The sequence below is a fragment of the Kryptolebias marmoratus genome, linkage group LG1, assembly GCF_001649575.2.
Source record: "Kryptolebias marmoratus isolate JLee-2015 linkage group LG1, ASM164957v2, whole genome shotgun sequence".
NCBI lineage: Eukaryota > Metazoa > Chordata > Actinopteri > Cyprinodontiformes > Rivulidae > Kryptolebias > Kryptolebias marmoratus.
This window is the reverse complement of record NC_051430.1, coordinates 13,237,127-13,251,823: the sequence shown is the minus strand read 5'-3', so window position 1 is coordinate 13,251,823 and position 14,697 is coordinate 13,237,127. Positions and strand designations below refer to the sequence as shown.

Below are 14,697 nucleotides of genomic sequence, written 5' to 3'. Positions count from 1 at the left end.
TTGCTGCTTCGCTCCGTGTTCCTGTCCTCAGAGTTCTGTTCTGTTTATGTCTTTATTTTAGTTCTTGTCTGTTTGCTGCCACGTCAGCTTTTTTGGTTTTCGTTTGTTTCTTTAGTTTAATAAATTAGTTTCTATTTTTTACAATGAGTCTGCGCTCTGGGTTCCTTTCCGTCATCACCACTGATCATGACAGGGAGCAGTAATAACAAATACAACCCAGGGCAATCCATCACTATTTTAATGCAAAAAAACCAAACTACAAATACATAATTAATCAGGTTACTCTACAAATGGAAGCCTAACTTGTGACTTAGTTTTACTGAGAGCTAGAGTTCATAAATCAGTCCTCTTACTCTAAAAAGCTTGTGCTCAGTTCCTCAAGTCTGGCTTTTTAAGATAAAATCAGTGATTAAATATCACACACAAAGATTAGAAGATGTGGAGGATAAACTAATTCACATGTCTGGTATCCTGGATCCTGGATCTCTATATTTTTATTGATTTATAAAATATTTATAATCTGTTTAGTGCTCTTTGTGAAATCTGGAGAAAAATGTGAGACATAAATTTCAAGAAAAAAATCTCATTTTATTCACAATTTTTAAAACATTTTGTTTTTACATTTTTATAGAGACATTAAATTAGTGCAGCTTAAAGTCTGTTTACATTCTGATTATTACATTTAAGTTGAAACAGTTTATTTTCTCATTACCAAAAAGATTAGATCCTGTTTATTTTCTTTTGCAGCTTGTTGCGTCACTCACAGACTTATCTAAAACACGGAGTCGTTCCAGAAAATGGCTCTGCACGACTCTTTCATCTCTCTCTGCCTCTCACATTCCCATCCCTTCCCCTCCCTTCTTTTTTTTCCTCAAACAGGAATGTGGGCGAGCCGTCATGTTGTGACTTTCCTCCCAGAAACACCTTTCAGTAAAAAAACGGGAAATGATGTCAGGAATCACAGAGGCTGGCTGTGAGAAACACCAGTAATTGTGCCGCCTTGGCAGCCAGAACATGAACCTAAAGGCAGGACGCTCAAATCAGAGTCTGACCTGCTATGTTGTCTTCATATGGGCCCACCTGGGCGCTGCGAACAATCGGACGTGACCTCTCCTCCTTTAACTCTGGTACGCTGCCTGGTAAATTTTCCAGCTCCTGCACGTCCACTGGGGCGTGACCCGTCCGGGAGGACGCCACGGGGTCCTCAGGTGACCTGATAGGCGTCTCCCAGGCAACTGAGACACAACACAACATTCAGATGAAGTAATCGACCAACACACACAGTTCATCTGAATTGAAATGAGTACAACAGACCTATTATTTATGTTTGACATTTGAAAAAAATAGTTCCAGTTTGTTCATTTTCTCACTTTTCCAAAGATGATTGGTTCAGGTTCAAACTCTGGTTGAGTAACTCCAATCTATTCACAAACATTTTCTCAAAACACACTGTGGTTTTGAATTGCTCTTTAGTTTTTTTTTTCCACCTATATTTTCTAGCAGCATAAAATGAAGCCTGAAATCTGAAAAATGCAGCTAAAATTAAATATGCCACTTTTATGACACAATCATATCAAATATGTTATTTTGAATAGTCTGACAGTCATTTGTGTGCTTTAATAAACTCTTGGCAGGCTGTGATGTGAATTTTTGTAACGGGTTGCTTTGGTCTGATTGTCGCAGAGCTGCACAACTGGTTGTTGTTTTTGTAACGTCACTCATAAAGACCTTTAGCTTCTTGGTAAAACCACAGTAAGTCAAATCCATCCATCCATCCATCCATCCATCCATCCATCCATCCATCCATCCTCTTCTGCTTATTCTCAGTCAGGTCTTGGAGGCAACAGTTGCAGAAAGGACAGCCAGTAATTTCTCTCCACAGCCACGCTCTCCAGGATCACAAAGTGGTCCCAGGCCAGAGAGAAGTTATAATCCCTCCAATAAGTTCTTGGTCTCCTCCCAGTAGGATGTACCTGGAAAGCCTCCAGAGGGAGGTGCCCAGCAGGCATCCTAATCAGATGCTCGAACCTCCTAAGCTGACTCCTTTTGATGTGAAGGAGCACCAACTCTACTCTGAGCTCTTCATCCAATCTCTAAGGCTGAGCCAGGCCACCCCAGCTACTTGTATTGAAAGCTCATTCTTTAAGTTATGATCCGAACCTCATGACCATAGGGTTGAAACAGACCAGCAAATCAAAAGCTTTGTCTTTCAGCTCAGCTCCTTTTTCCCCACAACTGACTGGAGCAACTCTTTCATTGCTACCAATGACGCACTGATTAATTGATGTATCTCCCACTCCTTCCTACCATCACTCATGACCAAGACACCCAGACACTTGAGGCAGAGACTCACCCCCAAACCAGGGGAGCTTTCCATCTTTTTCCAATTCAGAACCATCACCTCAGAGATCTTGGCTTGAAGGTGCCAACAGAACAACATAATCTGCAAAAAGCAGAGACGAGACCCTTAGGTTCCTCAACCTGACACCATCCTCTTCACAGGTGTTCCTTGAACCACCGTGGTGGTGTTCATGAAACTGAACCACTGCTGACAAACTTTGGTTTACTCATGCTACAACATGAAACGTCCAATTTTAAGAAGGGGTCTATGCTCCTGGTGTTTTCCTGAATCCTTTTTCAGATCTGTGACCTGATCCATCCTGTCCTGCCACATGGCTTGGTTTCATTCAGACTCATGAGAGACACATGAGCAAAACTTATCAAAACAAACAACAAAAACCCAACTACATCCACATCTGTTTTTGCTGCTGCTGAAGTTACATTAAATCTAATGCCCATTATGCGTACACTTCCCTGTTGGTGTGTTAGCAGGTGTGTGACTTTTAAGTATGGTTCTTGTGGACTCAGCTGGCTCACATTTCAAGATCTCCACCAACCAGTGTGTTGTGTTTGCTCTGATACACCTCACAGTGAAGGCATCCAGGCATCTGAAATATTTATTGTCTACTTTGGCCTGTCTGCCTGCAAAACTCACCTTTAACATATGATATTATCTGAGATACTATAAAAAACATAAACAATCTGTCATCACCTTGCAGACAAATGGCAAACCATGATAATGTGTGTTTGTTGCTTACTCTGCTTGCCTGCCGGTGCCACTGAGTGGGTTCTCCCAACTTTTTTTCCCAGGAAGGTCAGTGAGTAAGATCCACTCGTAGTTCCAGAGGAGTTCATATACATCGTGTATTTAACTTTGTTCACTTCTGTTTGTGGGTTTGGTCGATGAAATATAACATTTGAAACCGGATCAGTCCAAAGTCTGCAGAGAAAAGTAAGTTAAAATCCTTCAGAAGCCTGAAAAGATGAGAAATGTTACTTAGTATCCGATCACGTGTCTCTAAAAACCTTTCAGTCCACGTTATGCAACCTTGTTTAACCTTCTTATTATTTGCAGATGTGAAAAAGCTCCCACACCCGATTCACCCTCTGAGTGTAATTTGTTTCTCAGCCTCTTCCAGCTGCCATAAGCTACAAACCACCAAGGAGAAAAACCTCAAAGTCTCAGACTTTCAATGAGTTTTTCCATTTTATTTTAGTCTCACTTGTTTGAAACAGCTGTTTTTGAAACAATGGACCAATCATTTCACGGGAACTGGCACAAAATATTTAAATCAATTGATAAAAAAAAAGTTATTTCTGGCAGTGGAGAATTTAACATAGCTGAAAACTAAACTAAAGCAGTTATTTAACAGTGGTACCTGGTTCTGGGAGCTGATCGAATCCTCTCAGTGTGGCTCAGTGAAGTTTGGGTGCTGCCGTGCGTCGAGGTGAAAAGGATGAGTTGATCCTGATCTCTAAGGGGAACCAAACTCGAAACAGTCTTTAAATATTAAACCCGCAGAGATGGAGTTTCACCAGGTGTTGGCTTCAGATCCCGTCAGTAAAAAGATGCACCAAACACTCCTCAGGTTTCCTGTGTGTGAGATAGAGATTGTAACTGAATGCTTTGTTGCACTCACAGTTTATGTCCTCGTTCACTTTAATTGCTTGTTTTCTTCCGTTTTCCTAGAAAATCCACCCTTTTCTTAATTGCAAAGGCCATGGGAATGCAGCTGAAATAGATCACTATGTGTAAAATGTGAAACTTTTTTTCTTTCTATAGAAAGGATGTAGAAGTAATATTTGATTTACAACATTATGTCTAAACTCCTCTAAAGGTGCTGTTAATAAAGACAGTGTACAGTCAGTGCTGCATCGCTGCTTCCCACTGATCCTGCTCTCTAGTGACGTGTTGTTCCTGGCCAAACTCTTCTTTGAGGATTTCCTTCTTATTTATAAGCCAAGAGAATCATATGGAGCATTTGGCCCACAGCTCGGGCATCTGTTTAACATACATTACTTAAAGGCAAATCCTCCCATGATGCCGCTTTAATGAAAAAACTGATTTGCCCGCTCAACTTTTTTGTTTTGCCTCACAACTCAAAAGCTTGCTCTGACCGTTCTACTGATTGAGGCGTTGCTTCGTCAAATACGACAATTCCAGTTGATTGCTTGTGTAAGTACAAGTTATAACAGAAAAAAGGTTTTCCAAAGTGACGTTTGGTTGTTTGGCATGATGACAAAGTCTGACTGTGTTGAAATGACGTCGTCAAACAAATGCATCATTACACTGACTGTTAATCACCACTGAGGCAAAGTATTTACCCTCTGCTGAGGCATGAAGTTCGGTTGTCACACTGGTTATAACAAAAGAAAAGCACACCTTAAAGGATCTTATTATCTCATACAACCAAAGCCAGACTCTTCTGAGGAATCTGAGGTGATCTATACTCAGCTGTTTGTGTTGTGACCTTAAAGTGGCAGTGGATTGAATGAGCTGGGATATATTTAAAGTAATCGCTGATAACATTTGGCTATAAGAGAGACAACAGGACAGTCAATATTTAAGAAACTTCATTCTTCCATTAAGCAAAAAGAGGAACAAATACTTTAATGCTTTAGCTGGGGCAATGAATATTTCAGAAGTAAGTTCAACAAAAGCTGAAGTTAAAAACAATCAATCAATTTTTTTTCTGAACACCCCTCAAATAAAACACTGGTTCTTGTGCTCGACTTGCACAAACATGTGAGCAAAGCGTCTGTGCAGGAATGCACAAGAAGTCAAATTCTTTAGTCCAGCAAAACCTTTAAGTCAGTTTTTTTTAAGTTATTTTAGAAAAAATGTCTATTGTTGTGAATATTTTCTTCTTGGTTAAAATCCAGCGCAGATTAAACAAAAATGCATGAAATATAAAGATTAAAAAAGTTACAAACAAATTCAACGCAGCAGCTGGATCAAGGATTAGTCCAAAAGGTTTTACTTCACACATGTCTTGTATTACACAGAGACTGAAGTTTTGCTGTCTGAAACTTTTACCTGTCTGCAAAATAAAGACTCGTTTAGAAGCAAGGCCGTGCATGCCTCGAAAGAATGCACATCTTTCATGCCAGAGTCCATACCTTCTTAGAAATGACGAGGTTAAACCTATTTCGGTCAAACCTTGTAAGTGATGTTACGCGTGATCTCATGCATTTATGTGAGAGCCTTTGAGGCGTTAGAGTTCAGAGAATGTGCTGAGGATGACTTCCAGCTACTACCACATCAAAAGTAGCTGAATATATGTAGAAATGACTGATTTATAGCCGTTTGTCTGTTGGCTAAAGTCCATTATCTGTAGTGGCCATGTTAAATTGTTTTGACTCCAAAAGTTGATCATTTGCAGATGTACATTCAACGATTACTTTCTGAGTTTCAGTAATTCTTTCCAAGGGTTCCTGAGATATGTTGCTAAGGCTACAGATAAATACAAACATATAGCCTACTTTAAAAACCTAAGAAGTGTGAATGTGATTCATAAAGCCTCAAAGTACCGGTAAGTAAGATATCCTCATGATCTTCTGTAAGATTGCAATTTTTATGAAAGATCAGGAGCTGGCACAACGCATGTGTTTCAGTAAGACGAGTGGCTTAAAAAACTGCTGGAGAAACTGCTCTTAGGGCTTTACGCACTGAAACGTGCTGTGTGTGATGCAGGACACAAGCTCAGCCCATCTGCAGCTGTGGAGGGGAGGGTGGACCCGTTACTAGGTGGGGTTTGCTGGTGTATAAATACACTCTGTCTGGCTCTACAACGCCCCTGGATCCAACTCTGAAGACTAACTTCTCTCCTCTTAGGCCACTCGGTGAGTAGTTTCATCTGCTCAAATCTCTCCAACTTTGAGATTGCTGTTTTTGTTGAGTTTGAATCTTAGTATTCTGGCTCTAAGTTACTTCTCTTTTTTTGAATACCGATGCAACAATAGGAGGGTGTGGCTGAGAAAGTTTTTTGCACATCTAAAGTATTTAAAGTGTTATGGTTTATTTGCACATCCGGGTTTTCATTCAGGACCAGGATCTCCTAACATAAAGAACACTAACATATCATCCAAACTACGGTACATTATTCTGTTACCATGCTGTGTTGAACGTGGGTGTGGCAGAGCAGTCTACACGTTGTTATAATTACTGAAATCCTCTTGTAAACACACAGGGGTTAGTTTTAGCTCTCTAGCAAAGGACGAACAAAGACAAGTTTCTTTCTTCTTCCATAAAGTTTAATGGAGAAGTTAGTGTAGTGTAAAGTTTAAATAAAAAGATATTTTCCCCACAATCTGAAAAGCCTTTTTTTGTTTTTTATAACACTGACATTTTCTTCTCAAATGTTGTCCTCTCCCTTTCACAGACGGAGCCAACAGCCCAACATGTCTTTCATCCAAACCTTCCTGGAGCAAACAGTCTATCTGGGCATGCCTGATGAATCAGTACGTAACCCTACGGTTCTGTTCCAGTTGCTGAGGCCAACTAAACAGTTTTTCTTTTTTTTTCTCTCCTCTTGTGGTATGCTGGGGTGGAAAAAATGATCAGGCAGTAAGAGAGAGAGAAAGAGAGCAAGAGAGAGGTCCACAAGATAGCGAGGGGGTGGAATGAATGATTTTACAAAAGGAGAAAAGGAAGAAGGAGTGAAGCTACAAAGATAGGAGCTGACATTAGGCATAAAAAAAGAGAAAGTGAGTCTTGACTGTAAAGTTCATTTGAAATAACAATGATGGCTGCTCTAAATCTTGGGAACGTATGACTCAGAGAAGCAGGAATTTGTGCCCCTCCCTTTATAAACTCTGCAAACAGAACAAAGTGGTACTTCTCCTTTCCTCCGCTGCTTAAAGTGAACGAAGGAAAAGTTGCAAAACACCGCTATCTTGCATGGCTTCTGTGTCAGCTCCTAGACTCTGCAGTTCTTGCTCAATTCAGTCCCGCAGGGGTGTGTTTAAAGTGCAATACAACAGGTTTCAAAAAGAATAAAGTTCCCAAAAAGCACATAAAAACTGTTCTTCAAGCTGAAAGACTGATCCAGTCAGTGTGACAGACAAATTTGTTTGCTTCAGCATTAAACCACCTAAAGCATTTGAAAAATGCTCTGTTGCAACCCGCCTCGTACACTCCTCTGAACAGAAGTCAAGCTTTAACTAAACACAACCATCTGTCGTGTCTCTTAGGTGCTGAAGAACGAAGGAACGGTGACTGCAGCGCCCAACTTCAACCCCAGCACAGATGCAGCAGTCTTGGATAAAGCCATCAAAGCAAAAGGTAAACTGAAAAGAAACAAATGCTTGCTTTTTGGCATGTGTGATGGCATGCTGTGACCTTACTTCGCCTCACTGCTTCTAAGAACTAAGGCTCATTGTGTTGAAAAGATAACACCCTCTGCTGGCCATTATGTATCATTACAGCTTACAACACATCTGTAAAAGTGCTAGAAAGTCAATTCTTGTCTCTTTGTTGGTGCTCAACGTCTTGCCCAAACAATGTCCGTTATTATCAGAATGACAGAAGTCATGATTCTGTTTAATCACGCCACAGGTGTGGATGAAAACACCATTATTGAAGTTCTGGTCAAAAGGAGCAACGACCAGAGACAGCAAATCAAAGAGGCTTATCAACAAACCACTGGCAAGGTAAAAGTAACTACACAAACATAGGGGAGAGTAAAGTACTTTTGTTGGACAGGAGTTATTACCCATATGTATTTGCACTACTTTAGCACTAAATCTGTTTTTCCCTTGTAGCCTCTGGACTCTGCGCTGAAAAATGCTCTTAAGGGAGATCTGGAGGAGGTGGTGCTTGCTCTGCTAAAAACACCAGCCCAGTACGACGCCCAGCAGCTGAAACTGGCAATGAAGGTACTAACACACACACACACACAAAGTCCTCAAACCGTTACAAAGCAAGGAAAACATAAATGATCCGTGGTGAATGCACTGACCTCACCATATATTTTACTTTTGTTCTTGACACCAACCCACTTCAACACATTATTGTTTTCCTAATGGGAGGTTAAATGTTGTTGCTGGAACAGAGTTTGTAAAGATTAAATGCTCTTTCTCTGTGCCTCTGTCTCAGGGACTTGGAACAGATGAGGATACTCTGATCGAGATTCTTGCCTCCAGAAACAACAGGCAGATCTTGGACCTAAAGAGAGCCTACAAGGAAGGTGGGTGCAAACAGAAATAACGGTTCCTCAAAGTAATGCTTACTAATAGTAGTAACACATGAGATGGCGGTGCAATCTGAGGAGCTAAAAATGTATGCATGACAAGCCAAATTTGTCACGTTCGGTGGAGGGTGAGTTGTAGCAGGACCAAAATGCAGGCATGAAGGAGGCAGAATCAGTATTTTCAATAACAAACCAAGGCAACAGAGGAATCAACAAACAGCAGGATGCAAGAAAATGAACGACAATCTAACAAGGAATTTAAGAAAATCAGGGAGTTTGTGTAGTGATGATAAATGTGCTGGTTACTAACAAAATACATGCAGTATGGCAGAAAATAAGCAGGGTGGAAGACATCAAGTGGCTTCACCATAAGAGCAGAACAGAACAAAACACAAAAATATCAGTACAAAACAAAAAGATTCAAACGTGACAAAACATAGCTTTTGAGCACATTTTTGTACTAAATCATTACTTTTATTGCTTTTATTTTAAGACTACAAGAAGGATCTGGAGGAGGACATCAGATCTGACACCAGTGGAGACTTCAGGGCTGCCCTCCTCGCTCTCTGCAAGGTACGTACGCCTCCACACCTGCTTTCTCTCCTTAAATATGTGGCTCTTTAGAAGCTTAATTCACTGCAATTATCTACACAGTCGTAGCACCAGGACACCATTAATATTTGAGGCAACACAACACAACACACCCTACTTTAGGCTTCTTGTGGTTTAGGAAAGATAAACTCACACCCTTGATACACATGCATGAGTAAACACAAAAGGGCATCAAAGATGAGCAAAAGCACTGCACAAACTCAACAGAATAAATATTAGTTTCTTTTAAAATAAAATTAAAGGCAACTTTTTTGCATTCCAGATTATTTTGTGCATTTTGTCTGTTTTTAGACATTTTCCTAATAGATGTGTTTTGTTTATTTTCATTCAGACTTATAACTCATGCAGAGAAAGGTGTAACTCACAGCCTAGAAGTCCAGGTTTTATTGGTTTCAGAATAGCTCAAGCAGCTAAACCTTGTGTGTTGCTGCATGTCGCAGGCCAGCAGGACTGAAGGAGTGAGCGAGCAGCTGATTGACAGCGATGCCAGGTCTCTGTACGAGGCCGGGGAGGGGAGGAAGGGCAAAGACTGCTCCACCTTCATCGAAATCCTGACTACCAGGAGCTCCCTTCATCTTCGCAAAGGTCAGCTAGCTTGCTGCTCCCTAAAGGAGTTTACTTATTTACTATTTGTCCCTGTGAGATATATCAGCCCTTTGCTACTTTTTTTCTTCTTTCCAGTATTTGAAAGGTACCGAAACTACAGCAAAGTGGATGTGGCCAAAGCAATTGACCTGGAGATGAAGGGAGATATAGAAAATTGTCTCAAAGCAATAGGTAAAGGCAGATTTCTGTACTTTTTTACTTGAGCATAAAACCAATAACATGGACACAAACAGTAACTTTGAACTATTGCCTTAAATGACAACAGTGAAATGTGCTGGAAGCAGGGTTGCATTCTTTGCAGAGAGACTCTACTTGGCCATGAAGGTACAATATACTCTATATACCGACAGCATCCCCACTTTAAAGACCTGTTCCTGCAAACTAAAGCCTTCACTAGCTCTATTTTTCTTTACCCTTTTAGGGTAAAGGTACCCGCAAACATATCCTGACCCGCATCATGGTGAGCCGCTCTGAGATCGATATGAAACGGATCAAGGATGAGTACAAGAAAAACTACGACAAAACACTCTTTCAGGACATTCTGGTGAGCAGACTTCTGACAATGCAGATAAAAGGATTACTTGGTCTTTGGCAGGCTTTCCATATTAAAAGTGTGAACGTGAGGCAAAGGAAAAGTGTTTGGAGTTTCACAGATTTTTTTTGGTTTGCTGTTCTTTTAGGATGACACCAAAGGAGACTACGAGAAGATCCTGCTTGCTCTTTGTGGGGGTGAAAACTAAAAATTTGTCGTTGGGATCGAAGTTCAAAAAACCCAAAGATCTTTCATGATGTACAGATGTGGCAAATCACCCATTTTCTCTTGACCCATATTGTGCCATATGCAATTTTGTGGAGAACTGAGGAGACGTCATGACATTTTGTAACAAGTTAAAGGTTATTATGAAGTTGGCCTGAGGAATTAAGATTAAATCCAAAAACATTCAGCAACACGCCACTAGACCTGTGCTCTTGACTAACTTTGCTTTGTATTTTGTATTTGAAGCTCCTGAAATTCAAATTGGTTAATGCAGCATTCATGAACTATACCTATTATCATGTGCCAATTATTAAGTTGTAGTAATTCTATTGAAGGAGCTTTGATATCTGCAAATAAAAGCTTTTTTAATGAAGAACTATGTGAGTCATCTTGTTTCTTTGCACATGTCACAAATAAACCAGTTAATCCCCATATTACACTCCATAAAGGAATAAAATCCTTGTGTTGTTAAGTTCAGCAGTACAAAATAAAAACAGTGGCAAAACTCACCTCTAAAATAAATGCACTAGCTCAACTGTGTCATTACTTTCAACATTGCAAGAAAGGGGAAGAAAATTAAAACTTGATTCACTAAATGAGTTTCATCAACATTTACAGAGTAACTCATATTCAGATCACAGGTAAACAGTATGCAATACTTATGGCACAGATTGACAAAAGCATAGCACTGACTCAGCATTTTAAAGGGCTGCAGCAGTGCCAGTGATTCTGTTTTTTTACCTTATAATGTGTCAGATCAGACACAAACATATATCAATATGAGTTAATACAACTGTGGGACATACACAGAGAATTAGACAAAGCAACTGTATTGGAATAAACATGCAGGTTCCAGCTCACACAGGCTTTCCTGAGATTAAAAGGTTTGCCAGATGAATAAGGCAATGTTATCACAATCAAATGAACATCATAAAATATTATGAATCAAATTATTCTAAAACAGCAGCTGTACTGAAATCAGTGTGTAAAATACAAGGACGTACGCTCATCTCAATGTAGAATATAAAATTTAGAGAGGACAGCTGACGAGGGGACATCAAGAAGGCAAGTATGAAAGTCAGGAACTTGAAATGTATTTCTTACTTTAGGGCCAATGTAGAGTATTATGACAATATGCATCTGGTTTGTCAACCTTTTTAAATATTTTTATACCAGCAACCAAAAACAGTAGATTATTTAGCAGGAAATATTAGAGGGGCTCATTAGAATGAAGAGAGGGTGAGAAGGAGAAAATTGAAAAACTAGACAGCTATGAAAGTGGGCAAAGTTGTTAGTAAGAACGGGTCTATTTAGACAAAAAAAAGGGGATTTTGGAGAAGTCCACAAGATGGCAGTATTGTAACTCTTAAAGGTGCCAGCTGCTGTAAAAATCACGAAGAAGAACGCTCGCTAGGTGCAAAAAGGAGGGATTGTCGCCCACAAACAAACCTGGCAACATCACAGCTCCAGTCCACCCAGTTCACAACTGTCAACAAACCGAGGGCACTGCGAGTTAGCTGACCGCCGGGTAAATCTACTTTCCTTTCTGCATTTTTGAACACAAATGTCTCTCACAGCCTGTGTCGAACTACTCTTTATTACTTTCCTGTTGCAACAGCACCTCAGAGAAGGCTGACATGCCATATGAGTGTATTTTTAAACTATTTGTTTCCTGCTCTTAGCATGGTCGAGAGCTAGCTCCCCTAACGGAGCAGCCGTTTGACAACTAACGGCTGCAAACTGTCCGCTGTGCTGATGCAAAGACACAAATGAAACTGTGAAAATGCATGTGTAGCAGTAAATATTAAACGATATAAAACAGCGTTTGACTTAAAGGGCCTTTGCTAGCCGGGGTAATGTTACAGGTAACTGAGCTGGGCAGAGAAGCAGTAAAACAGCAATAAGGTGCCAGCCTTATAAGGCTGCTAACCTACATGTAGGCGTAGAAGTACCCGTACTACTAGGTTATAAGTTCATCCTCACTGACTTTGGTTTTCTCACCTCTGTTTCTTGTATTTCAAGGCTGTCAGTGAATCTGGATCAAGCAGTTCGTTTAAAATCCGCCCACAAATATTGCCAGTGACCTGACCCATGGACCACTGCAGGGTCTGCTCAACCAGAGAGCTACTTTTGGAAGAAGACCATGAATGACAAACTTGTCTTCTTGGGCCTGCTGTACTTTGTCCAGGGCATCCCCTACGGTCTCCAGTCTTCTCTGCTTCCGGTCTACCTGCGTGGAGCTGGTCACTCCCTCACCCGCATTGGTTTCACCAAGATCCTCTACTTTCCCTGGGTGCTCAAGGTGCTCTGGGCCCCGCTGGTGGACAGACTTGGGACTAAGCGCCGCTGGCTGGTGGGGACGGTGTCTGGGCTTGCTCTGACATGTCTGTCCAGCGCTGCCCTGGCCCCAGAAGCACATGTCTGGGGAGTAGCTGGAACTCTGTTGGCCATGAACACCTTGGCCTCTGTTCAGGACATTGCTGTGGACGGAGCTGCAGTGGGGTTACTGAAAGGGCGCGGAGAACTGGGGCTGGGCAACACCGCCCAAGTCGTAGGCTACAAGGCTGGATCAGTGTTTGCTGGAGGGGGGCTCCTGGCTGTGATCGATGTGGCCGGATGGGGTTGGATGTTTATGCTGCTGACGTTTGTGTATGCAGGCGTGGCTCTGTTTGTGTGGGGGGCCCCGGTGCTGGACGATGAGAGCATCAGGGGCCAGCAGGCAGACGGGAGCAGGAGGGGTGGGCAGGGAGCTGAGGTTGTGAGACCGTGGAAGGTATGGAGGAAGCTGCTGGCAGTTCCTGGCACACCTTGGACAATCCTGTATGTGCTCACATACAAACTGGGTAAGTCTGAATGACATGTGAACACTTTAAATTAAAACACTCCTGAAATGTGGTGACTAAAGGTATATATTTGTCTTTCCTGATGTCACCGTACAGATGGTAGCTTTAATAATTGTTTAGGCTTTCAGATGTCATAAAAAGAATAAATGGTCATCAGATACTTTGATCAACAAACTTTATATTGTATGTACAACAAAAACATCGTACACAAAGAAAGTTTGACTTTGTGAGCAGGGTGGGAGGTCAACGAGTGGATCTTTACAGTAATAATTAATCTGTGTCTAACTTTGGTACAAACAGAGATGTTGGATCGTATTTCACAGATGAATCTGAAATAAATCAGCCTTAAAATTGATAGCGTTATCTTCACATCAGTGACTAAATACACAACAAATTATTCTATTTAACCACTTTTTAAATGTATGTGGAAAACAACCTTTAAATGTTGGTGTTGACTCTCAGTCTTTCAGGTCATGGTGTTCTTGGTGCTCGAGTATTAGATAGCAGGACTTCCTCTTCTGCCTCTTCTGAATAATTTTACTGTTCTCCAAAAGGCTTCTTTAGTTCAGAACCTAATCAAGAACCAACAAACACAGTCCAGTTTTCTTCCTTCTATTCAGGCATTTAGAAGTAAGTTCTAATGAACTTGTTTGGACATTTGACTGAAAATTTGAACCACAGTGAAAGAACTTTCTTTTGTCTCCCTACAAAACTTCTGTCGTTGTTGGATCTTGAAATCACCACTAGATGTCACTGTTGGTGTTTCTTCAGTGTCTAAACACACCGCTCTGCTTACTGTATCGAGAAAAGTGTGAAAGAAGTAATTGTTCAAGTACATTTTTTTGAAATGTACTTGAATGCACACACAGAATTACACGCTAAGTTTATTTTTTTTAAGGTTGCTGTTACACAAGTAAAAATGTACTGAAATTGAACGCAAAGTTAGTTTGGATGCATCCTGACATTTTGATTGAGAACATGTTAGGTACAACACAAAGCTGAATTTTAAAGTATTCCTGAAGTAGTCGAGCTTTTAGGCGTGTGGTAGCGAGAGTTAATATGACCGGAGTTTTGGTTTTTGGTAGCAGAAGGGGATTATGTAAGGATTAGAGCGTCTTTGTGTCTGTCGTGTTAAGAAACCGAAATGGAAGACAGTGCATCCCGCTGATGTGTGTTTACGTGTACGTGGGTGGTGGGAATATAATTGTCTGCTCATATTTGCATGTTACTTGCTTGTGTGTGCGCATGAATGTATACGCCTTTGTTTTTAAACAGAGTGTATCAGGGTGTGTTTTATTTATTTATTTGTGAGTGTTAAGAGTGGTTCAGTAATCGGATAATCCCCAGC

General features: G+C 40.8%; 2 protein-coding genes and 1 long non-coding RNA gene across 4 annotated transcripts in view; 2 read left to right on the top strand and 1 right to left on the bottom strand.

The window, feature by feature from the left end:
• Positions 1-593: 593 nt before the first annotated feature.
• On the bottom strand, positions 594-12,590 carry LOC119617225. Its single transcript, XR_005233447.1, has 5 exons — positions 12,508-12,590; positions 3,720-3,934; positions 3,099-3,280; positions 1,053-1,235; positions 594-924 (listed from the first exon to the last, which is right to left on the bottom strand). It is a non-coding gene; the product is annotated as an uncharacterized LOC119617225 (long non-coding RNA).
• On the top strand, positions 6,102-10,883 carry anxa1a (annexin A1a). The gene is made up of 12 exons (XM_017417094.3): positions 6,102-6,183; positions 6,723-6,801; positions 7,534-7,624; positions 7,898-7,992; positions 8,104-8,217; positions 8,438-8,528; positions 9,025-9,104; positions 9,584-9,728; positions 9,825-9,920; positions 10,015-10,073; positions 10,171-10,293; positions 10,430-10,883. The coding sequence occupies exons 2-12, from the start codon at positions 6,742-6,744 to the stop codon at positions 10,487-10,489; spliced, it is 1,014 nt and encodes a 337-aa protein (XP_017272583.1). The 5' UTR covers positions 6,102-6,183; positions 6,723-6,741; the 3' UTR covers positions 10,490-10,883.
• mfsd3 (major facilitator superfamily domain containing 3) overlaps positions 11,911-14,697 on the top strand; it is a 21,339-nt gene continuing 18,552 nt past the window's right edge. For both annotated transcript variants that reach the window (XM_017417081.3, XM_037976684.1), the window contains exons 1-2: positions 11,911-12,034; positions 12,529-13,349. In XM_017417081.3, coding sequence (XP_017272570.1) covers positions 12,650-13,349 — 700 coding nt within the window. In that variant the 5' untranslated portion in view covers positions 11,911-12,034; positions 12,529-12,649. The remainder of the gene's footprint in view (positions 12,035-12,528; positions 13,350-14,697) is intronic.

Excerpts from the sequence above, each read along its gene's own strand:
- anxa1a (XM_017417094.3), top strand. The coding sequence starts at position 6,742 with ATGTCTTTCATCCAAACCTTCCTGGAGCAAACAGTCTATCTGGGCATG. Across the intron at positions 6,802-7,533 it reads TGGGCATGCCTGATGAATCA|GTGCTGAAGAACGAAGGAAC; the intron begins GTACGTAACCCT and ends CGTGTCTCTTAG. Across the intron at positions 8,218-8,437 it reads AGCTGAAACTGGCAATGAAG|GGACTTGGAACAGATGAGGA; the intron begins GTACTAACACAC and ends CCTCTGTCTCAG.